The sequence below is a fragment of the Oncorhynchus kisutch genome, linkage group LG13, assembly GCF_002021735.2.
Source record: "Oncorhynchus kisutch isolate 150728-3 linkage group LG13, Okis_V2, whole genome shotgun sequence".
Classification (NCBI taxonomy): Eukaryota; Metazoa; Chordata; class Actinopteri; order Salmoniformes; family Salmonidae; genus Oncorhynchus; species Oncorhynchus kisutch.
In genome coordinates this window covers 34,159,779-34,184,301 of record NC_034186.2, presented here as the reverse complement: position 1 = coordinate 34,184,301, position 24,523 = coordinate 34,159,779, and the positions used below count along the sequence as shown (strand labels likewise).

Below are 24,523 nucleotides of genomic sequence, written 5' to 3'. Positions count from 1 at the left end.
CTGGTTTAGATCTTATCTGTCGGAAAGATATCAGTTTGTCTCTGTGAATGGTTTGTTCTCTGACAAATCAACTGTAAATTTCGGTGTTCCTTAAGGTTCCGTTTTAGGACCACTATTGTTTTCACTATATATTTTACCTCTTGGGGATGTTATTCGAAAACATAATGTTAACTTTCACTGCTATGCGGATGACACACAGCTGTACATTTCAATGAAACATGGTGAAGCCCCAAAATTGCCCTCGCTAAAAGCATGTGTTTCAGACATAAGGAAGTTGATGGCTGCAAACTTTCTACTATTAAACTCGGACAAAACAGAGATGCTTGTTCTAGGTCCCAAGAAACAAAGAGATCTTCTGTTGAATCTGACAATTAATCTTAATGGTTGTACAGTCGTCTCAAATAAAACTGTGAAGGACCTCGGCGTTACTCTGGACCCTGATCTCTCTTTTGAAGAACATATCAAGACCATTTCAAGGACAGCTTTTTTCCATCTACGTAACATTGCAAAAATCAGAAACTTTCTGTCCAAAAATGATGCAGAAAAATTAATCCATGCTTTTGTCACTTCTAGGTTAGACTACTGCAATGCTCTACTTTCCGGCTACCCGGATAAAGCACTAAATAAACTTCAGTTAGTGCTAAATACGGCTGCTAGAATCCTGACTAGAACCAAAAAAATGTATCATATTACTCCAGTGCTAGCCTCTCTACACTGGCTTCCTGTCAAAGCAAGGGCTGATTTCAAGGTTTTACTGCTAACCTACAAAGCATTACATGGGCTTGCTCCTACCTATCTCTCTGATTTGGTCCTGCCGTACATACCTACACGTACGCTACGGTCACAAGACGCAGGCCTCCTAATTGTCCCTAGAATTTCTAAGCAAGCAGCTGGAGGCAGGGCTTTCTCCTATAGAGCTCCATTTTTATGGAACGGTCTGCCTACCCATGTCAGAGACGCAAACTCGGTCTCAACCTTTAAGTCTTTACTGAAGACTCATCTCTTCAGTGGGTCATATGATTGAGTGTAGTCTGGCCCAGGAGTGGGAAGGTGAACGGAAAGGCTCTGGAGCAACGAACCGCCCTTGCTGTCTCTGCCTGGCCGGTTCCCCTCTTTCCACTGGGATTCTCTGCCTCTAACCCTATTACAGGGGCTGAGTCACTGGCTTACTGGGGCTCTCTCATGCCGTCCCTGGAAGGGGTGCGTCACCTGAGTGGGTTGATTCACTGTTGTGGTCATCCTGTCTGGGTTGGCGCCCCCCCCTTGGGTTGTGCCGTGGCGGAGATCTTTGTGGGCTATACTCAGCCTTGTCTCAGGATGGTAAGTTGGTGGTTGAAGATATCCCTCTAGTGGTGTGGGGGCTGTGCTTTGGCAAAGTGGGTGGGGTTATATCCTTCCTGTTTGGCCCTGTCCGGGGGTGTCCTCGGATGGGGCCACAGTGTCTCCTGACCCCTCCTGTCTCAGCCTCCAGTATTTATGCTGCAGTAGTTTGTGTCGGGGGGCTAGGGTCAGTTTGTTATATCTGGAGTACTTCTCCTGTCCTATTCGGTGTCCTGTGTGAATCTAAGTGTGCGTTCTCTAATTCTCTCCTTCTCTCTTTCTTTCTCTCTCTCGGAGGACCTGAGCCCTAGGACCATGCCCCAGGACTACCTGACATGATGACTCCTTGCTGTCCCCAGTCCACCTGGCCATGCTGCTGCTCCAGTTTCAACTGTTCTGCTTTATTATTATTCGACCATGCTGGTCATTTATGAACATCTTGGCCATGTTCTGTTATAATCTCCACCCGGCACAGCCAGAAGAGGACTGGCCACCCCACATATGCTCTCTCTAATTCTCTCTTTCTTTCTCTCTCTCGGAGGACCTGAGCCCTAGGACCATGCCCCAGGACTACCTGACACGATGACTCCTTGCTGTCCCCAGTCCACCTGACTGTGCTGTGGCTCCAGTTTCAACTGTTCTGCCTTATTATTATTCGACCATGCTGGTCATTTATGAACATTTGAACATCTTGGCCATGTTCTGTTATAATCTCCAACTGGCACAGCCAGAAGAGGACTGGCCACCCCACATAGCCTGGTTCATCTCTAGGTTTCTTCCTACGTTTTGGCCTTTCTAGGGAGTTTTTCATAGCCACCGTGCTTCTACACCTGCATTGCTTGCTGTTTGGGGTTTTAGGCTGGGTTTCTGTACAGCACTTTGAGATATCAGCTGATGTACGAAGGGCTATATAAAATAAATACATTTGAATTTGATTTATTTAGAATTCAAGGCACACTTAACCAGCATGGCAACCACAGCATTCTGCAGCGATACATCATCCCATCTGATTTGCACTTAGTCCCACTATCATTTGTTTTTCAACAGGACAATGACGCAACACACCTCCAGGCTGTGTAAGGGCTATTTGACCAAGAAGTAGAGTGATGGAGTGCTGCATCAGAAGACCTGGCCTCCACAATCACCCGACCTCAACCCAATTGAGATGGTTTGGGATGAGTTGGACCGCAGAGTGAAGGAAAAGCAGCCAACAAGTGCTCAGTATATGTGGGAACTCCTTCAAGACTGTTGGAAAAGCATCCCAGGTGAAGTTTGTTGAGAGAATGCCAAGAGTGTGCAATGCTGTCATCAAGGCAAAGGGTGGCTACTTTGAAGAATCTAAAATATAAAAATATATTTTGATTTGTTAAACAATTTTTTGATTACTACATGATTCCATATGTGTTATTTCATAGTTTTGATGTCTTCACTATTATTCTACAATGTAGAAAATAGTAAAAATAAAGAAAAACCCTGGAATGAGTAGATGTTTCCAAACTTCTGACTGGTACTGTATGTAGCTCAAATCTTTTTTGAGCTATTGAAGTTTGAATGTCCGAATATCGAAACGCAAACCAATTTGACCACGGTATGGCTGTCTTCTACATTATCATTCCTCTATCTGCTGTTTCTTCAACTCCTCCTCTCCTGCTCTCGTGTATGGTACATCATTCCTCTGCACAAGCCCCTGTCTGCATGCCTCCATTCCCCACTTCCTCATTCTCACCATCCCTCTGTATTTCCATTCTTTTCCCATTCCTCCTCTCTGACTGACTGTTTCTTGGATAGTGCAGCAGCAGGGTTCTCTAAGTACCATGAAGTCATCAGTGACATCAGTTCCAGTCCCAGCTGCAGACAGACAGAGACACCCAGCCAATATCACCCTCTGACTAAACTCAGCCCTCCGCTTATTTGCATAAGTGTGAAGCCACCTGTTGATGTTTTCATTCCTGATTGAAATGTTCTAATGAGTGTACAATACCATTAACCCTGTAGTTGGATGGATGTTTCTGATGAAAGATGTCTGGACAGGAGTACTAAGTAGAAATGTCTGTCTGTCCATTGTGCTGAGCAAGGTCAATCTCCTAGCTCCCTCTAGTGTGCCTATAAAGACAGTAGCAGAGGTTGAATCCATCCATGTTCCTTCACACAGTAGCCTAACATGCTGACCACACCCCTCACATCACGTGCGCGAGCGTTGCAAAATAAATTTACACATACATGTTATTCAATCATTGCACCCAATGAGCATCTGCGTAGCTAGGCACTAAAATAGAACTTGGTTCTATTTGTGACCAATGACGCTTCTGCAAGTCCCAGTTGGTAGAGGTAATGCACCTTAAAGGTGGTTGCCAACCGCCATATAAATTCCAAAGAAGAAGAGATTACTTGCTGTTGCTAGCTAATATGTCCTAGGATATAAACATTGGGTTGTTATTTTACATAATGCACAAGGTCCTCTACTCCGACAATTAATCCACAGATAAAAGGGTAAAAGTTTGTTTCTAGTAATCTCTCCTCCTCCAGGCTTCTTCAGACTTTATATGGCACTTTGATTTTTGGTTGCGATGGAGAGGTGAATCCAACATGTTAATTATTAACCTGAATATTAAATTAGAAATCAATCTAAGCTTGAAACCCTAAGCCTATATGTATTCTATTTTTAGTTGAACCCTGGGTTGAATTTAAAACAAACGCTGTTGATGACTTTGCTATATATAAATGCTATATAGACTTAAATAGTATCATTGATGATATGATGTATAAAGTATGGTTACATTTAATTTGCTCTGTTAAACCTACCGTTGGAATTACTTTGATAGTAACGGTGAATCTATTTAGTTATGAGATTCCTCAATAACTTTCACGATAGAACATGGGTAGTAGTCAGTGACAAATATCAAAGCTACGGATGGGAGACCCAAATGGATAACTGAACCCCCCCCCCCCCCCCCCCCCCCCAAGTAGGTGCTGCCCAACCTACCTTTTTTTTCTGATAGTGGATATATAGCGTTGTAGATCTGACATTGTTTCAAAGGTACAAATTCAACATACAGTATGTTATACAAGGTTTATTATCTATGTTGAAAATTGATTACCATGAGGACATAATCCTGTGGTTGAAATTTCACCCTGAAAACAGTTGATGACCTTTATCAAATCCAATGTATTTTCCACGTCACAATACTTTGACAAATGATGTTGAAACAATACTGACACAACCAGTTTGTGCCCAGTGGGAGACCTCCCAGCCTACTCTGAAATGTTACCATATGGTCCCAATTTCACCACAATTTCCGTTGTAATTGTGGTTACTTGCATACAGTGCCTTCGGAAAGTATTCAGACCCCTTGACTTTTTCCACATTTTGTTACGTTACAACCTTATTCGAAAATTTATGAAATTGTTTTTTCACCCTCAATCTACACACAATACCCCATAATGTCAAAGCAAAAACAGGTTTAGAAAATGTTGCACATTTATTACAAATAAAAAGCTATGTATTCAAGCTAAGTATTCAAGTATTCAGACCCTTTATTCAGTACAATGTTGAAGCACCTTTGGCAGCGATTACAGACTAGAGTCTTCTTAGGTATGACGCTACAAGCTTGGAACAGCTGTATTTGGGGAGTTTCTACCATTCTTCTCTGCAGACCCTCTCAAGCTCTGTCCGGTTGGATGGGTAGCATTGCTGCACAGCTATTTTCAAGTCCTTCCAGAGATGTTCGATCAGGTTCAAGTCCGGACTCTGCCGGGGCCACTCAAGGATGTTCAGAGACTTGTCCCGAAGACACTCCTGTGTTGTCTTGGCTGTGTGCTTCGGGTCATTGTCCTGTTGGAAGGATAACCTTCGCCCCAGTCTTGAGGTCTTGAGCAGGTTTTCATCAAGGATCTCTCTGTACTTTGCTACGTTCATCTTTGCCTCGATCCTGAATAGTCACCAAGTCCCAGCCGCTGAAAAACATTCCCACAGCATAATGCTGCCACCACCATTTTTCCCCATAGGAAGGTTTCCTCCAGACGTGACGCTTGGCATTCAGGCCAAACAGTTCAATCTTAGTTTCATCAGACCAGAGAATCTTGTTTCTCATGGTCTGAGAGTCTTTAGGTGCCTTTTGGAAAACTTCAAGCGGGCTGTCATGTGCCTTTTACTGAATAGTGGCTCCCGTCTGGACACTACCATGAAGACCTGATTGGTGGAGAGCTACAGAGATTAGAGTTCCTCTGTGGAGATGGGATAAACTTCCCGAAGGACAACAGAGGTCTGTCAGAGTGACCATCAGGTTCTTGGTCACCTCTCTGACCAAGGCCCTTCTCCCCCAATTGCTTAGTTTGGCCGGGCGGCCAGCTCTAGGAAGAGCCTTGGTGGTTTCAAACTTCTTCCATTTAAGAATGATGGAGGCCACTGTGTTCTTGGGTACCTTCAACACTGCAGACATTTTTTGGTACCCTTCCCCAGATGTGTCTCGACAAAATCCTGTCTCTGAGCTCTACGGAGAATTCCTTTGACTTCATGGCTTGGTTTTTGCTCTGACATGCACTGTCAACTGTGGGACCTTATATAGACAGGTGTGTGCCTTCCGAATCATGTCCAATCAATTGAATTTACCACAGGTGGACTCCAATCAAGTTGTATAAACATCTCAAGGATGATCAATGGAAACAGGATGCACCTGAGCTCAATTTCCAGTCTCATCGCAAAGGGTCCGAATACTTACGTAAATAAAGTATTTATATTTATTATTTTTAATACATTTGCTAAAATAGATGACTTTGTCATTATGGGGTATTGTGTGTAGATTGCTGGGGATTTTTTTTAGAATAAGGCTGTAACATAACAACATTTGGAAAAAGTCAAGGGGTCTGAATACTTTCCGAAGGCACAGTACTTCACATACAATCCATTGTCCTTTTCAACCTTTGTAAATGCAGAGCTGCATTAACGGCTGTCATTTCACTTCTGTTTGGGATAAATGCATAGTTCCATTTTGTCTGGAAGGGAGACTAATTCTAACTTGCAAGCTCCATCCTGACTACTGCCAAGCTTATGATGTTCTAAACTGTGGTCAAAACCAGAATTTCAGAGCCACTCAAAATAGCAGGGTAGATTCTCATAGCTTTGTAAATGTAATTAATGGATGGTTAGAAGTTGGCATGGTAGTAATGTGCCTTATTTCCCTAAAATAAATCTCATGTTTCCCTTGGAAGGAAACAGCACAATTCTGCAAGAGCACTGAATATTGTAAGTCTACAAACATTAGCATTCAGTCAACATGACTCACACAATTGAGTGCAAACCAAGTGATTTCAGTAGACAGGCATGTAAGTGTGATTATAATACCAATGAGCTGGGTTATATAAATCTCTCTGTGTGGTTGAGAGGAGAACCGTCTTCCTGCCTGTCCATCAGAGTGATGGAGCCACTAGAGCAGGGGGGAGAGGAGAGGAATTATGCACACCCAACCATTGCTCACAAGCTGGACAGAAAAATATGCCCACAGAAACAGGATAAAATGTCTGTTCTCTGTTTGCGGCTTCCAAGTGTGTTTTATGAAAGATCACTGGAGCAGGCTGCCCAGCAGAAGGAGCTCTCGGTGTGGCCGGTGCACACAGAGAGAGGGGGAGGGAGAAGGGGGGGATCTGAAGTCCCATTCTTTCATTCTTCCAGGGCTCTCAGCCACAGATGGTGGAAGAAAACACTCCATGTGGTCAGAGGGTAGAGGAGAGACTCAGACACAAGTAGCCTGTCACGTACAGCCTCCTCTCCTCTCACAGCTGTACATACAGTAGGGCCTATGTGTGCACTATATTAAAGTGGATGTTACAGCTCCCTCCCTAATCATGTAAAGTAGATACAGTACTTGTATGACAGGGACTATTCCCAGGAGAATGCTACTGATACATACTGGAAGTGTATGACGCAAGTTCTCCGACATCCCATGTGAAGAGCATTGAATACTTGGAGAGCCCCTTTGAATGACAATGCATTTCAATCCATTATAGTGCATCTGTAACTGTGGCTCCTCTGATTGGAAGGGTGTTGGCCTTGGTAATCATATGGATCAGCATCACAAAGTTTCACAAACAAATAGGGAGACAGTTGGAGAGGCAGAGACAGCTACTGCAATGGAGATGGAGCCAGGAACTAAGAGCTGCCTGCGGGTGTGTAAGTTGGGTTGAAGGAGAGAAATGGAGAGAAAGGCAGAGAGTTAGAAGCTGCTGGATTGAGTTAAGAGTAATAGCTGAGTGAAGTCAGGCTGGCAGAGCGTTGACTAGACGGAGCCAGCAGTCTCACTGGGAGAGACAAGCCAATGGGGACAGAGCTAGAGCCTGCCAATCATCATAAAGCCCCTCCCCTAGACAGGCACCACTCCATCACTTACTTCCACTAGGATCTCAGTGGCTCACAGAACCAGTAGCCCCTTGTCCACACACAGTTCCAGAAGATAAACCTCCAGTAACTGTGTGTGTGTGTGTGTGTGTGTGTGTGTGACACACTGCAAACTGGGGCTCAAACCTCTCAGCCAGACTGCTAGAACATGCTGTACCCTAATGAGAGCACACTCACACGGGAAGGGAGGGGTTTATTGGGTCCTTACCTCATTGTGGAAATAACATTGTCTTGCCCATATTCCTGTCTGAGGTTAACAGGCAACATCAGTCTCTGTCACTCCCTCTCTCTCCTTGGCTGGCTGTAGGAACTAGGCCCACTGGGACACTCTCTGTGCTGCTGTACAGTGGTTGCTCATTATTATTATATGTGCCTCTGTGAGTGAGAATGTGAATGTGTGATCTCTATCGATAGTTGTGAGAATACAGTGGTGATTGGGGGGGGGGGTTATTTTTCACAATATACAGTGGCAAGAAGAAGTATGTGAACCCTTTGGCAATACCTGGATTTCTGCATAAATTGGTCATAAAATGTGATCTTCATCAAGGTCACAACAATAGACAAACACAGTCTGCTTAAACTAACAACACAAACAATTATACATTTTCATGTATTTATTGAACACAACGTGTAAACATTCAGATTGCAGGGTGGGAAAAGTATGTGAACCCTTGGATTTAATAACTGGTTGACCCTCCTTTGGCAGCAATAACCTCAATCAAACGTTTTCTGTAGCTGCGGATCAGACCTGCACAACGGTCAGGAGGAATTCTGGACCATTCCGCCTTATAAAACTGTTTCAGTTCAGCAATATTCTTGGGATGTCTGGTGTGAATTGCTCGAGGTCATGCCACAGCATCTCAATTGGGTTGAGGTCAGGACTCCAGAAGGCGTATTTTCTTCTGTTGAAGCCATTCGGTTGTTGATTTACTTGTGTTCTGGGTCATCGTCATGTTGCATCACCCAAATTCTGTTGAGCTTCAATTGGCAGACAGCCTAACAGTCTCCTGAAAAATGTCTTGATACACTTGGGAATACATTTTTCCATTAATGATAGCAAGCAGTCCAGGCCCTGAGGCAGCAAAGTAGCCCCAAACCATGATGCTCCCTCCACCAAACTTTACCGTTGGGATGAGATTTTGATGTTGGTGTGCTGTGACTTTCCTTCTCCACAGTGTTGTGTGTTCCTTCCAAACAACTCAACTGTAGTTTCATCTGTCCACAGAATATTTTGTCAGTAGTGCTGTGGAACATCCAGGTGCACTTTGGTAAACTTCAGACTAGCAGCAATGTTTTTTTTGGACAGCAGTGGCTTCTTCTGTGTTGTCCTCCCATGAACACCATTCTTGTTTAGTGTTTTATGTATCATATACTTGTCAACAGAGACATTAACATGTTCCAGAGATTTCTGTAAGTCATTAGCTGACACACTAGGATTCTTCTTAACCTCATTGCGCATTCTGTGCTTTGCTCTTGCAGTCATCTTTGCAGGACAGACACTCCTAGGGAGAGTAGCAACAGTGTTGAACTTTCTCCATTTATAGACTATTTGTCTTACCGTGGGCCAATGAACATCAAGGCTTTTAGAGATACTTTTGTAACCCTTTCCAGCTTTATGCAAGTCAACAATTCCATTTCTTTTGTTTGAGGCATGGTTCACATCAGGCAATTCTTCTTGTGAATAGCAAACTCAAATTGTGTTCGTGTTTTTTATAGGGCAAGGCAGCTTTAAGCAACATCTCCAATCTCATTGATTGGACTCCAGGTTAGCTGACTCCTGACAATTAGCTTTTGGAGAAGTCATTTGCCTAGGGGTTCACATACTTTTTCTAACCTACAGTGTAAAATGTTTACATTATGTATTCAATATAGACAAACTAATAACACACATTGTTGTTTTTCTTAAGCACTTTGTCTATTGTTGTGACCTAGATAAAGATCAGATCTGATTTGATGCCCAAATTATGCAGAAATCCAGATAATTCCAAAGGGTTCACATACTTTTTCTTGCCACTGTATATTGTATTGTCTTGACAATATCGCATTCATTTTGCACTGGTTGGCTGTACCTGCACGAAAATGCCATTCGTTTTCCTTCATAGCTTGTTCTCCAAATGTGTTTCAGCACTTTTATTTCAATGACTGATCAAAACTTGTTTGCGCATGGGTCTCTCGCCTCTCTGCAGCAGACATGAGCCATATTTTTGGGACATCAAATCGCAATAAAAATCACAGTATCAAATCACAATACATATAGAATCACAATACATATCGGCACCTAAGTATCTGTGATAATATCGTATCGTGAGTTCCCCCAGCCCTATTGAATAGGCTTTGTAATTCATGACGCCTCAGGTGCAATTCTGATATTCAACCACCAGATGGCACAAAGCATCAGTCTGGACCAGAAGGTGTCTACACTCCACATGTATAAACTGCACCATGGCTTTGGGAACAGTACCAGAGGAAAATCTACTGACTCTTCAATCCAACAGTGATGTCAGCATGAAACGACTTTCCTTACTCTGTTAACCACATACCACCTTCGAGTCACACAGACACCAGTGGTTAAAAGTACGTAAGTAGAAATACTTTAAAGTACTACTTAAGTAGGTTTTTGGTATCCGTACTTTCCTATTTATATTTTTGACAACATTTACTTCACTACATTCCTGAAGGAAATAATGTACTTTTTACTCCTTACAATTTTCCCCTGACACCAAGGTATTTCTTACATTTGGGATGCTTAGCAGGACAGAAAATGGTCAAATTCACACTTATCAACAGAACCTCCCTGGTAATCCCTACTGCCTCTGATCTGGCGGACTCACTAAACACAAATGCATCGTTTGCAAATTATGTCTGACTGTTGGGAGTGTGCCCCTGGCTATCTGTAAATAAAAAAACTGTGCAATCTGGGTTGCTTAATATAAGTTAATTATTCATACTTTTGATACCTAAGTATGTTTAAAACCAAATACTTTTACTCAAGTAGTAATTTTACTTTTACTCAAGTAGTAATTTACTGGGTGTGAGTCATTTTCTATTAAGGTATCTTTACTTTTACTCAAGTATGACAATTGGGTACTTTTTCCACAACCGATAGATACACACAGCAGATGAACAGCTCCTGTGTTTTTATTTTTAATAGAAAAACTAAAAGTACTGAATCAAATGAAAAAGGAACGATGGAGTAATGATGACAGAATAACATTGAGGGCTGTGTCTCCCAGGCAACCACACCTCTTTTCCTTTAAATCTCACTTCTCACTCCATGAAAAGGCAGTGTGTGTTTGTGTGTGTGTGTGTGTGTGTGTGTGTCAATAGAGGGTGACTCCACGCTGCCAGTAAGTGTCAATACTGCTGAGTTGAAGAGAAGTGGAGGCTGGGCTACCAATGCAGAGGAGAGAGTAATAAACACTACAAGTGCACATGAATAAGTCCAGCAGCAGAAACCCATAGCTGCTGCTTCCAACATTCACCCAAAACATCACAGCCTATTAACATAACACGTGGCTAAAGAATGACAGGAATACAATGGCATATATGTGTGTGTGTGTATACACACACACACACACACACACACACACACACACACACACACGAGTCTATCTGCATTGGTCTGTCTGTATGAGCGTGTGTCTGTATGTACGAGTGTGCACTTCTGTGTCTGCATCTATGCATATGAAGTTGAGTGTGTTTCACATAGCCAGGGTCTGGTATATTAGCGTTGAGGGTATATTTAAGAGGACAGGTTGTGTAGTGACACAGGAACTCTGACCTATAGAGCTATAGGCTGCAGGAGGTGATGCACTAGGATAGAAGCCAAAAACAAAACAAACAAAAAAACATTTAAAAAAACTAAAAATAATGAACTGGATCAACATAATAAAAAAGTCCTTCAAAAAGGCAGGAGTTCAGAGTTTCAAAATAAGCCACTCACTGACTCTTCTTTCTCTTATTAAAATATCTAGGTTTTTCTTTATCCCCCCCTCCCTCTACCCTCTCGCAGGTCCTCTGGCCCACTGCAGCAGCGAGCCTCCGTTGTCTGATGGGGGTTATGGAAGTTCCTCCCCCTCCCCAGCACCTCTCTTTCTCTATCCACATCTCTGCTCCTCACAAGCAAAGCACAAGTCAGGGCCATGGAGGGTGGAAACCATGAGGGTGTCTCCCAGACTCCCATAATGCTCATTCTTCCTCTGTTCGTCCTCCTTCTCCATGTTGTAGTCATTGGGTGGTATACACAAAGCTGGACCAGGGACCACAGTACAGTTCAATTTGATTTGATTTGATTTGACCACAGTACAGTTCACTGGGGTGGTAGTTGGGGTAGAGGGGAGGGTCCCTCCATTAGTCCTGCAGGGCAGTGAGTCCACATGTCGGTTTGCATGTCTGTCTCCATGTGCGTCTCTCCATAGTCCTGCAGGGCAGTGAGTCCACATGTCTGTCTGTATGTCTCCTCGTTCGCCTCTCCCTCCAGTAATCCACTCAGGGGCCCAATGGGATGACAGCCAAGAGGGGGGCAACAGTCTGAGAATAGCTATCCATCTCGCTTTCACACACAAAAAACCTACATGCTCACACAGACACATTCAGAATCACATACAAAGGCAGTGGAACATACATACACACACTGATTCAGACGAACATGCACTCGCACACACTCTGGGAGGCTCTCTGTAGGGGGTTGAGTCAGGCCTTGTTTGCTATGTCCCATCCTCTGCCTCGTCTTCCTCTGAACAGTAGTCCTGTCCCTGTGGGCACACCACAGATGAGACAGAAGAGAGTGATGAGAGGCAGGACAGATAGCATTTCTCCAGGCCCATCTCTCAGCTTTTTACCAAAACTGAGGCGGGGTAACACTTTGTCATTGTTTCAACTGCTGATTCTAGCTTTTAAATGTGCCTGCAGTTAAGTCGTTCAGATTTATTTTATTTTGATCCGTAGGATAAATGGAGAAGTTAGATAAGACGGGTGAGTTGATAGGACTAAAGTAGTCTTTTAAAGTCCTAATCTGAATGCATCTCAATTTGAAGTATTTCCTGCCTGTCAGAGTTGGCTTTTAGCAGCCCCCAATCTCACAGGAGACGGTCTCTTTAAAATGTTCAGGTCCTGCTGGCTGGTCCCCCCCCCCCCCCCCTCACCTTCTCAATCTTCTCATCCAACATCCTGAAGAACTCCTGTTGGCTCTCTGATGTGTGGATACTGAGAACGAGGGAGGGAGAGAAAGTGAGAACGAGGGAGGGAGAGAAAGTAAGAACGAGGGAGGGAGAGAAAGTGAGAACGAGGGAGGGTGAAAGAAAATGAAGGAGGAAGTTAGAGGGGGAGGAAACAGTAGGAAACAAACACACCACTAGAATTTTCCATTACACCCCCCACAACACACACACACACACACAGTTCTAAACCCCCGCTTCGGCAAGAGCCTTCGTGGTTGTGGAGGAATTTGAATAATCATTTTATGGAGTACTCCCAACAAAGGTCTATAATCCAAACGCAAACTAAATACAGCTCCAGCACCCATGCTAATCCACTCACAATGTCACCAAACAGAAACAGAGCCACAATACATGTCTGGAAACAAAAGACACTAGCCACTCAGCTCCACTAGTGATAACACACTGATTTAATCACACTGCCCGAAACCATTTATGAATACATATAAAAAGCACAGTAACACCAATGACTAGCTGATAACATGTACACATAGTGGTATTACACACATTTTATTATTACACTCACTTTGTCACAAACAAACATGTTATTACTCACTTTGTCCTGTTGGCGTTGGCTCCAGAGCCTTCTTTGTGCGGTTTCCCCCTGTACTGTAAAGAGGTCTTCTCCTGAAACACACAGATCAGCTCATAGTTCTGACCCACGACACTGCACACAGAGCCCCCTGAACCCCAATCTGCCCATGTAGTAGGCATGGGGGGATAGAATCTACCTGACCCACCAGCCAGGGCCCTAAGGTTGGAAACATCCGTACCCTGCTGTGTTGTGTGTCCTTATGGTTAGGGGACTGACAGGTCTGTGGCTGAAGGTAAGAGTTACCAGGCCCAGCTGTGGCCCTGGTGCTGGGAAGAGACAGGCTGCCCTACCCCTGGTGCTGGGTAGAGACAGGCTGCCCTACCCCTGGTGCTGGGTAGAGACAGGCTGCCCTACCCCTGGTGCTGGGTAGAGACAGGCTGCCCTACCCCTGGTGCTGGGTAGAGACAGGCTGCCCTACCCCTGGTGCTGGGTAGAGACAGGCTGCCCTACCCCTGGTGCTGGGTAGAGACAGGCTGCCCTACCCCTGGTGCTGGGTAGAGACAGGCTGCCCAACCCCTGGTGCTGGGTAGAGACAGGCTGCCCTACCCCTGGTGCTGGGTAGAGACAGGCTGCCCTACCCCTGGTGCTGGGTAGAGACAGGCTGCCCTACCCCTGGTGCTGGGTAGAGACAGGCTGCCCTACCCCTGGTGCTGGGTAGAGACAGGCTGCCCTACCCCTGGTGCTGGGTAGAGACAGGCTGCCCTACCCCTGGTGCTGGGTAGAGACAGGCTGCCCTACCCCTGGTGCTGGAGCCTTGGTGCTGGGAAGAGACAGGCTGCCCTGTAGATCTCGTGCATGAGAGCCTGGTCTGCCCTGCTCTTGCCTGGACCCAGACGCTGGCTGGGATGCTAAAAGGGACTGACCAGGGGAAAAAACCTCCTCACCGGCCTGGATCTTTAGAGGTGCTGGCTGTGCTTTGGAGGAGCATGGCATGCCAAGGGTTTAGCATGTTTTAAACTAAGAGCTGCCCTTCAGATCACTCTGCTACTGCGTATGCTCACTACAGGCAGTTCATGGATATGCAGCGTCACAAATAAATCTATTTGTTGGTGTGTGCGCACTTTGACTCTGCAGGATTAAAATGTGCGTCTGTGAGAAACAGTCCCCTGTGAGTAGTTCCCGTTAAGCTTTCTAAAAATAGTAAAAGTCACTTCTGAAAATGACATTTGTTCTGCTGCATGTTTTAAGCCAGCTGCCGCATATGTCGAAACTAATGCGACTATGACGACGGCAGCACATTCACAACACTGGTGGAATAAAGAGACACTGAAATGACAATCAACAGTAGGGTAGGAGTTTCATTCCTCTCGAGTTTTGATTCCTTTCCTTCAATCGTTACCTCATCCAAAAGGGTCTGCACTTTTTCCTGGTTTGTAGGAAAGAATAAATCTTAGCTATTGCTCACAAAATATAGGCCATGAAGGAAGGGGTTAAAACAGCCTTTAGTGCTGCCACATTCCAATACGTTGTCTCTACCTGCTCGGGAGGCACCATGGCTGTGTGTGTTGGGTGGGGGGGGGCCTTCTGTGGACATGTGCATTTAGCACAAACACTGTCTGTTTGCATGTGTTGATAGAATGTCAAAGAGGACTGTGTTTTCTGTGTGTTGATGAACAGTCAGACTGCGTGTGTGTTTGTGTGTGTCTCCTCTCTCACCAGGTTCTCCTGGTTGCGTGCGTTCACCCGGTCCTCCTCTCCACGCATGTACTTCACCTCCTCCACTCCTTTCATCTTGTACTCGTCTGTATGGAGAGAGAAAAACCAGAGAACAGTTAGATAAATAAAACTACTCCTGCATACGAGTGGCACTGCACATTCACACAGAGAAACCCCACCCAATAGTGGACAGAAAAACAGGTAACTATATTCCTGAGGAGATATCCACAGTTTACTGAGAAAGCAACACACACACCCTGTATTATCAGCTGGATTCTGTGTATTTGGCCCTTTCTCTGAAATAGACTCATATGACTGATAGGAAGGAGTGGGAGGGTGGGATGTGCAGTCAGTCTATTTGATTTGTCTCTGCAGCCTGTATGCTGTTCTACTTCTTATCCTCTCACCGTCCCACACACTCTATTCATCGCTCTCTCCTCACACGGTCTCACTCACTCCATCCTCTCGTCGTCTGTCTCTGTGCTTCAGTCCCTCAGACGCAGCATCCTCCCTGACACCTGTATCACCTGTGTGTGTGTCACACCGTGCGTCATCAGTGTGTGAAAGACATCAACATCAGATCAGACACCCTAGAGGGCAGACAGGACTAACTATGAGGAGAGACGGGGGATGGAGAGAGAGGGAGGATAAAGAACACGTCGTTTTCTCTTCTGCTGCCTGCCTGGGGAATGTAAACATGCCAGAGCAAAGCAGCCCGCCTGAACACGCCTACACACACTACCTCAAACAACACACAGTGAATCAACCATCAGTCACTGTGGCTTAGTAACAGAGACAGGTAACAGGAGAAAAAAAACGGCTAACACCGAGCAGACATTAACGGCACATGAGTACATGAAGAATGAACCTATAAGGACGGAGGAAAATGACTATTGCATGGATAATGTTTTTATCTATTCCCATCAGTCTTCTTTTAGCCTGGTCCCAGATCTGTCCAGGTATGTCCTTGTATGGCATGACAATAACAACAACAGGCAGTTGGCTAAAGCACAGAGATCTGGGACCAGGTTGCCTACATTTGTCCATATTGGAGTGGATGTTTATCAGTGAGTGCTCGTCTCCACTGGCTGTGACACACTGACGGGGTGAAACAGAGGCGACAGGGCTGCTTGCTTCGTCTTGATGATGATAGGGCCATTTTAGGGACAATGACAGTGAAAGCGATTCTATTTTGAGAAAAACTGATTCTCTAATGTGGACATCTTTCTCATTAGGAGCTGGAGCTCTGTGTCGACCTTTAAGAGCTGACTGAGTGGCTTTGTGTCAGTTGGAACTAGTGTGTGTGTCAGTTTGAGCATGAGTGTGTGTCCATTTCCAGTCAGGCGGAGTGGTCAGAGCAGGCTGTCACTCTCTCCTTTCTACAGTCTGCCAGTCAGAGACCCCTGCCTGGTCAGGCTCCCTCCCAGCTCAAACTGTGTCTCCATAGGACTGAAGCAGACATGACATTTACACTAACCCTGCCTGATAGAGAACGACCGATTATCGTCCATCTACATAGCAAAACTGCTGCTATGCCAGTCACCACTCACCGCCTGAGCCACGAGCACTGCACAATGCCGTGGAATGTCTCTGGGTCTAGGACCAAAAGGCTACTCAACAGCTTTTACCCCCAAGCCATAAGACTCCTGAACAGGTAATCAAATGGCTAAACGGACTATTTACATTTTGTCCCGCCCACCCACACCCCTCTTTTATACTACTGCTGCTCTGTTTATCATATATGCAAAGTCACTTTAACCATATCTACATGTACATACTACCTCAATCAGCCTGACTAACCGGTGCCTGTATTATAGCCCCTCTCCTGTATTATAGCCCCTCTCCTGTATTATAGCCCCTCTCCTGTATTATAGCCCCTCTCCTGTATTATAGCCCCTCTCCTGTATTATAGCCCCTCTCCTGTATTATAGCCCCTCTCCTGTATTATAGCCCCTCTCCTGTATTATAGCCCCTCTCCTGTATTATAGCCTCACTACTGTTATTTTTCACTGCCTTTATTTCTTTACTTACCCATTGTTCACCTAATACCTATTTTTAACTTAAAAATTGCACTGTTGGTTATGGCCTGTAAGTAAACATTTCACTGTAAGGTGTTGTATTCAGCGCAGGCAACAAATAAACTTTGATTTGACGAGGGAAAAACCAGCAGCAGCAGCAAGCTAGCTCATTCTCCAATAGAAAGGTGCAGTACTGAGAAACAGATTAACAGACTGACTAAAATCGAACTCCTGTTGCAAGTATCAGTTTAGTTTAATCCACTAATAATAAGGCTCGCGCTGACGTGCCTGGACATGCATGCAATAAGCAAGCTAGCTAGCTAAGCAGAAAGCTATGTGACCTGTTAGCAAAGATTACAGATAACTAACCCTTTCATCTGATGTGTTCGCTACTGTGCTAGCAAGCTGGCTAGATGAGTCGTTTTGAATTTCGTCCTGGCTGCTACTTTTTCCAGATCACAGATGACTGAAAATTAGCATCCGTGATCACAAATCATGACATTGGACCCACTTGCACTGAATAGATGTTCATTTAGATTGTCAAACTAACTGTGCCTATACAATGTCCTTCCATACAGTTGTGACATGGAGTGATGCTTCTATGCAAATGTTGATCAGTACACTAATATACACAAGAGTGTACAAAACAGTAGGAGCACCTTGCTAATATTGAGTTGCACCCCCTTTTGCCCTCAGAACAGCCTATATTCGTCAGAGCACAGACTTCAAGGTGTCAAAAACGCCCTACAGGGATGCTGAACCATGTTGACTCCAATGCTTCCCACTGTTGTGTCTAGATGGCTGGATGTCCTTTGGTTGGTGGACCATTCTTGATACACACAGAAAACTGTTGAGCATGAACAACCCAGCAGCGTTGCAGTTCTTGACACTCAAACCAGTGCGTCTGGCTCCTACTACCATACCCTGTTCAAAAGGCACTTAAATATGTCGTCTTGCCCATTAACCATCTGCCTGGCACAGACACAAGCCATGTCTCAATTGTCTTAAGGCTTAAAAATCCTCCTTCAACTGGTCGCCTCCCCTTCATCTACACTGACTGAAGTGGATGGAACAGGTGACATCAATAAGGGCTCATAGCTTTCACCTAGTCAGTCTATCATGGAAAGGTGTCCCTAAAGTTGTGTCAGTGTAAGTCCCACATGGAAGACAAAGATTGTTTGTCATCTGTAGCACCATTGACTCCACTGATCAGTCAGAATAAGCTCAATAACTCAATGTAATGCACACACTCCTATTGAATATGCAATCACCTGTATTGTGAGTAGGCTAATGCCATCTTAAATTCAACCAGTTTATCAAGAGATTTATCATTCAAATAAATAAAATACAATTATTACCATTATGTAGTTAGATTGTTTTTTACCAAAAATTGATGTCACTGGGACATTTTGTCACCAACATTTTCCAATTTAATGATATTGAATATCGCCCATCGGCCTCCTTGACCATAAAAAAATAACTATTGGTCGTTCTCTACTGCCTGGGTTGGTTCCCTAACAATATACTATGTCAGACCAGGAGTCATTATTACTGCCCTGCAAGCCCGCCGGGCCAGGTAACAACACTATATTCCACTATTTTCCTAGCCGTTTCGAAATGAAAGGGGCTTATGTGATCTCATACTAGGGGAGACTATTACTCTCATATTACTTACAGCTCAAGTCTAAAGAGGATACTTCTTATGCACATGTAATCTATACTGAACAAAAATGTAAACGCAACATGAAATTGTTGGTCACATGTTTCATGGGCTGAAATAAACGATGCCAGAGATTTTCCATAACCACAAAAGCTTATTATTTCGCTCAAAATTTGCACACATTTGTTTACGTCCCTATTCGTGAGCATTTCTTCTTTGCCAAGATAATCAATCCACCTGACAGGTGTGGCATATCAAGAAGCTCATTAAACAGCATGATCATGACACAGGTGCACCTTGTGCTGGGGACAATAAAAGTAGACTATAAAATGTGCCGTTGTGTCACAACACAATGCCACCGATGTCTCAAATGTATTTGTCACATGCAGATGTTAATGTGAGTGTAGCGAAATGCTTGTGCTTCTAGTTCCGACAATGCAGTAATAACCAACAAGTAATCTAGCTAACAATTCCAAAACTACTACCTTATAGACACAAGTGTAAGGGGATAAAGAATATGTACATAAAGATAGGAATGAGTGATGGTACAGAGCGGCATAGGCAAGATACAGTAGATGGTATCGAGTACAGCATATACATATGAGATGAGTATGTAAACAAAGTGGCATAGTTAAAGTGGCTAGTGATACATGTATTACATAAAGATGCAGTAGATGATATAGAGTACAGTATATACGTATACATATGAGATGAATAATGTAGGGTATGTAAACATTATATTAGGTAGCATTGTTTAAAATGGCTAGTGATATATTTTACATAATTTCCCATCAATTCCCATTATTAAAGTGGCTGGAGTTGAGTCAGTGTGTTGGCAGCAGCCACTCAATGTTAGTGGTGGCTGTTTAACAGTCTGATGGCCTTGAGATAGAAGCTGTTTTTCAGTCTCTCAGTCCCAGCTTTGATGCACCTGTACTGACCTCGCCTTCTGGATGATAGCGGGGTGAACAGGCAGTGGCTCAGGTGGTTGTTGTCCTTGATGATCTTTATGGCCTTCCTGTGACATCGGGTGGTGTAGGTGTCCTGGAGGGCAGGTAGTTTGCCCCCGGTGATGCGTTGTGCAGACCTCACTACCCTCACTGCCTTACGGTTGTGGGCGGAGCAGTTGCCGTACCAGGCGGTGATACAGCCCGACAGGATGCTGTCGATTGTGCATCTGTAGAAGTTTGTGAGTGCTTTTGGTGACAAGCCAAATTTCTTAAGCCTCCTGAGGTTGAAGAGGCGCTGCTGCGCCTTCTTCACGATGCTGTCTGTGTGGGTGGACCAATTCAGTTTGTCTGTGATGTGTACGCCGAGGAACACCTTCTCCACTACTGTTCCATCGATGTGGGTAGGGGGGTGTTCCCTCTGCTGTTTCCTGAAGTCCACAATCATCTCCTTAGTTTTGTTGACGTTGAGTGTGAGGTTATTTTCCTGACACCACACTCAAGAGGGCCCTCACCTCCTCCCTGTAGGCCGTCTCGTCGTTGTTGGTAATCAAACCTACCACTGTTGTGTTGTCCGCAAACTTGATGAATGAGTTGGAGGCGTGCGTGGCCACGCAGTCGTGGGTGAACAGGGAGTACAGGAGAGGGCTCAGAACGCACCCTTGTGGGGCCCCAGTGTTGAGGATCAGCGGGGTGAAGATTTTGTTGCCTACCCTCACCACCTGGGGGCGGCCCGTCAGGAAGTCCAGTACCCAGTTGCACAGGGCGGGGTCGAGACCCAGGGTCTCGAGCTTGATGATGAGCTTGGAGGGTACTATGGTGTTAAATGCCGAGCTGTAGTCGATGAACAGCATTCTCACATAGGTATTCCTCTTGTCCAGATGGGTTAGGGCAGTGTGCAGTGTGGTTGAGATTGCATCGTCTGTGGACCTATTTGGGCGGTAAGCAAATTGGAGTGGGTCTAGGGTGTCAGGTAGGGTGGAGGTGATATGGTCCTTGACTAGTCTCTCAAAGCACTTCATGATGACGGGAGTGAGTGCTACGGGGCGGTAGTCGTTTAGCTCAGTTACCTTAGCTTTCTTGGGAACAGGAACAATGGTGGCCCTCTTGAAGCATGTGGGAACAGCAGACTGGGATAGGGATTGATTGAAAATGTCCGCCGGCTGGTCTGCGCATGCTCTGAGGGCTCGGCTGGGGATGCCGTCTGGGCCTGCAGCCTTGCGAGGTTTAACACGTTTAAATGTTTTCCTCACGTCGGCTGCAGTGAAGGAGAGTCCGCATGTTTTGGTTGCGGGCCGTGTCAGTGGCACTGTATTGTCCTCAAAGCGGGCAAAAAAGTTATTTAGTCTGCTTGGGAGCAAGACATCCTGGTCCGTGACGGGGCTGGTTTTCTTTTTGTAATCCGTGATTGACTGTAGACCCTGCCACATACCTCGTGTCTGAGCCGTTGAATTGAGATTCGACTGTCTCTATACTGACGCTTAGCTTGTTTGATTGCCAGACATCTGATGAAATTGTGAGTTTGCAAAACTGAAGAATTTCTGCACAAACTGTCAGAAACTCATCTGCACGCCCGTTGTCCTCATCAGGGTATTGACCGGACTGCAGTTCGGCATTGTAACCGACTTCAGTGGGCAAATGCTCACCTTCAATGGCCACTGGCACGCTGGAGAAGTGTGTTCTTCACGGATGAATCCCGATTTCAACTGTACCGGCCAGATAGCTCTGAAGCAACGAGTACAACAGCGTGTTCCAGTTCCCGCCAATATCCAGCAACTTCGCCTAGCCATTGAAGAGGAGTGGAACAAAATTCCACTGACGACAAACAGCCTGATCAACTCTATGCGAAGGAGATGTGTTGTGCTGCATGGGGCAAATGGTGGTCACCAGATACAGACTTTTTTATGCACACACCTTTTAAGGTAGCGTGCATTAGGACAGTATTCAGACCCTTTGACTTTTTCCACATTTTGTTACGTTACAGCCTTATTCTAAAATGGATTAAATCGTTTCCCCCCTCATCAATCTACACACAATACCCCATAATGCAAAAACAGGTTAAGACATTTTTGCAAATGTATAATAAAAATAAAGTACTGCGTTGAAACACCTTTGGCATCGATTACAGCCTCGAGTCTTCTTGGGTATGACGCTACAAGCTTGTCACACCTTCTCTGCAGATCCTCTCAAGCTCTGTCAGGTTGGATGGGGAGTGTTGCAGCACAGCTATTTTCAGGTCTCCAGAGATGTTCGATCGGGTTCAAGTCTGGGTTCTGACTGGGCCACTGAAGGACATTCAGAGACTTGTCCCAAAGCCACTCCTGTGTCATTTTGGCTGTGTGCTTAGGGTCGTTGTCCTGTTAGAAGGTGAACCTTCACCCCAGTCCGAGGTGCTGAGCAGGTTTTCATCAAGAATCTCTTTACTTTGCTCCGTTCATCTTATCCTCAATCCTGACTAGTCTTCCAGTCCCTACCGCTGAAAAACATCCCCACAGCATGATGCTGCCACCACCATGCTTCACCGTAGGGATGGTGCCAGGTTTCCTCCCGACTTGACACTGGGAATTCAGGCCAAAGAGTTCGATCTTGGTTTCATCAGACCACAGAATCTTGTTTCTCATGGTCAGAGTATTTTAGGTGCCTTTTGGAAAACTCCAGGCGGGCTGTCATGTGCCTTTTACTGAGGAGTGGCTTCTGTCTGGCCACTCTACCATAAAGGCCTGATTGGTGGAGTGCTGCAGATATGAGAGAACCAGAAGGACAACCATCTCCACAGAGGAACTTCCTTAGCTCTGTCAAAGTGACCATCGGGTTCTTGGTCACCTCCTTGACCAAGGCCCTTCTCCCCCGATTGCTCAGTTTGACTGGGTGGACAGCCCTAGGAAGAGTGTTGGTGGTTCCAAACTTCTTCCATTTAAGAATGAGAGGCAAATGTGTTCTTGGGGACCTTCATGGTGGCAGAAATGTTTTGGGAACCTTCCCCAGATCTGTGCCTCAACACAATCCTATCTCGGAGCTCTACGGACAATTCCTTCGACCTCATGGCTTGGTTTTTGTTCTGAAATGCACTGTCAACTGGGTGTGCCTTTCCAAATCATGTCCAATCAATGGAATTTACCACAGGAGGACTCCAATCAAGGTGTAGAAACAACTCAATGATGATCAATGGAAAGAGGATGAACCTGATCTCCATTTCTAGTCTCCTAGCAAAGGGTCTGAATACTTATGTAAATAAGGTATTTCTGTTATCACTTCGTCATTAAGGGGTATTTTATTTGTAATAAAATAGAAAACATGACTAAAAACCAAATTTCACTGTATGGGGTATTGTGTGGATTGATGAAGAAAACAATGTATTTAATCAGTTTTAGAATAAGGTTGTAACGTAACAAAATGTGGAGGAAGGGATCTGAATACACTATCTGTATTCCCAGTCATGTGAAATCCATAGATTAGGACCTAATTAGTTGATTTAAAGTTCAGTGATTTCATTATATGAACTCTTAACTCAGTAAAATCTTTGAAATTGTTGCGTTTATATTTTTGTTCAGTGTAAAATCAGTTAGATACGTCCTGAATTACATCATGTAGTGAGCTGCGTGAGGCTTCATATTGCATTCACAGTTCTTAATGTCCATTCAACAATAGCCCCATAGCGACTATATATAAACTACAATACAACCAATACACCCACTCACAACAGTCTGGCCAACTACAAATCAAATCGTAAAACTGCAACAAGACAACAAGTGACGTGCTAAAACAAACAAGTAAGGCAAAGTGTTGCCATTTTCTCTCATTCCCCCAGTGTTTGTGTAAAGGAGCTCAGCCTTTCCTGTTGTGCGAGTAAGGTATCGATGGATGGAGGAGGGCAGGGAGCCGTGAGCCAATGCTGCGATAAGGGAGAGAGGAAGGAAAGGGAGGGGAAGAGGGAGTCGTTGAACAGCCGGGGAGGACATGGAGAAGGGAGATGTTTTAATACGGAGAGGGAGAGGAAGGAAGGAAGACAAGAAAGTGAGGCCCTGGAGAGGAAAGGGAGGAGGAGATAGATGAACCGAGAAGGGAAAAAGAGAATCTTTCATCCACGTCATCTTCCTCTCAAGGAATATTTCCCTTCCTCCTCCAATCAAGTGTCACGATGCAGCCATTGCTTAAAAGAAAAAGGAGTGACTAATAGAGGGAGGGACAGAGTGATAGGGGAGGGTCAGAAATAAAGTCAAAAGGAGAGAGAGAGGCACAAAGGTCAGACCAATAACTATGGGTCCAACAGAGAGAGAGAGGGCGTAGAGAGAGTAATAGAGGGAGGGAAAGAGTGACAGAGAGCTAGGGAGGGAGGAATATAGTGATAGAGAGGGAGAACAGACCGATGCCGCCTGTGGCTCGTCATCTGCCATTTCCGGTGTGGGTATTCCAGCGTGTTGCTACTAATTCTTAATCTGTCTCTAATCCCTCATCCCATCTCTCTAATCCTATCCACAGCACCCAACCTGCCCAGCAAGCAGCTAGAATTGATGCTGTTAACTAGATACACTTTCCTAACCCTCTCACCCTCTCTCTCTCTCCATGTCCGAGCTCTAAAACATGAAGTACTAAGAGGACAGAACACCCAAACCACTCAGCCATCCTAGAGGCTACTGCACCAAGTAGTATTCACACGGGGTAGGAGGGAGGAAGAGAAATAGAATGGGTAACATGACACATATTGACGTTTTCTGATCTG

The 24,523-nt window shown here is 44.9% G+C and overlaps 1 protein-coding gene across 3 annotated transcripts in view; it reads right to left on the bottom strand.

The window, feature by feature from the left end:
• Window positions 1-10,831: 10,831 nt before the first annotated feature.
• The window catches only part of zgc:92140 (DUF4612 domain-containing protein), a 34,026-nt gene continuing 20,334 nt past the window's right edge, over window positions 10,832-24,523 (bottom strand). For all 3 annotated transcript variants that reach the window (XM_020498999.2, XM_020499001.2, XM_020499000.2), the window contains 4 exons: window positions 15,179-15,264; window positions 13,484-13,554; window positions 12,856-12,916; window positions 10,832-12,465 (listed from right to left, as the gene is read on the bottom strand). In XM_020498999.2, coding sequence (XP_020354588.1) covers window positions 12,418-12,465; window positions 12,856-12,916; window positions 13,484-13,554; window positions 15,179-15,264 — 266 coding nt within the window. In that variant the 3' untranslated portion in view covers window positions 10,832-12,417. The remainder of the gene's footprint in view (window positions 12,466-12,855; window positions 12,917-13,483; window positions 13,555-15,178; window positions 15,265-24,523) is intronic.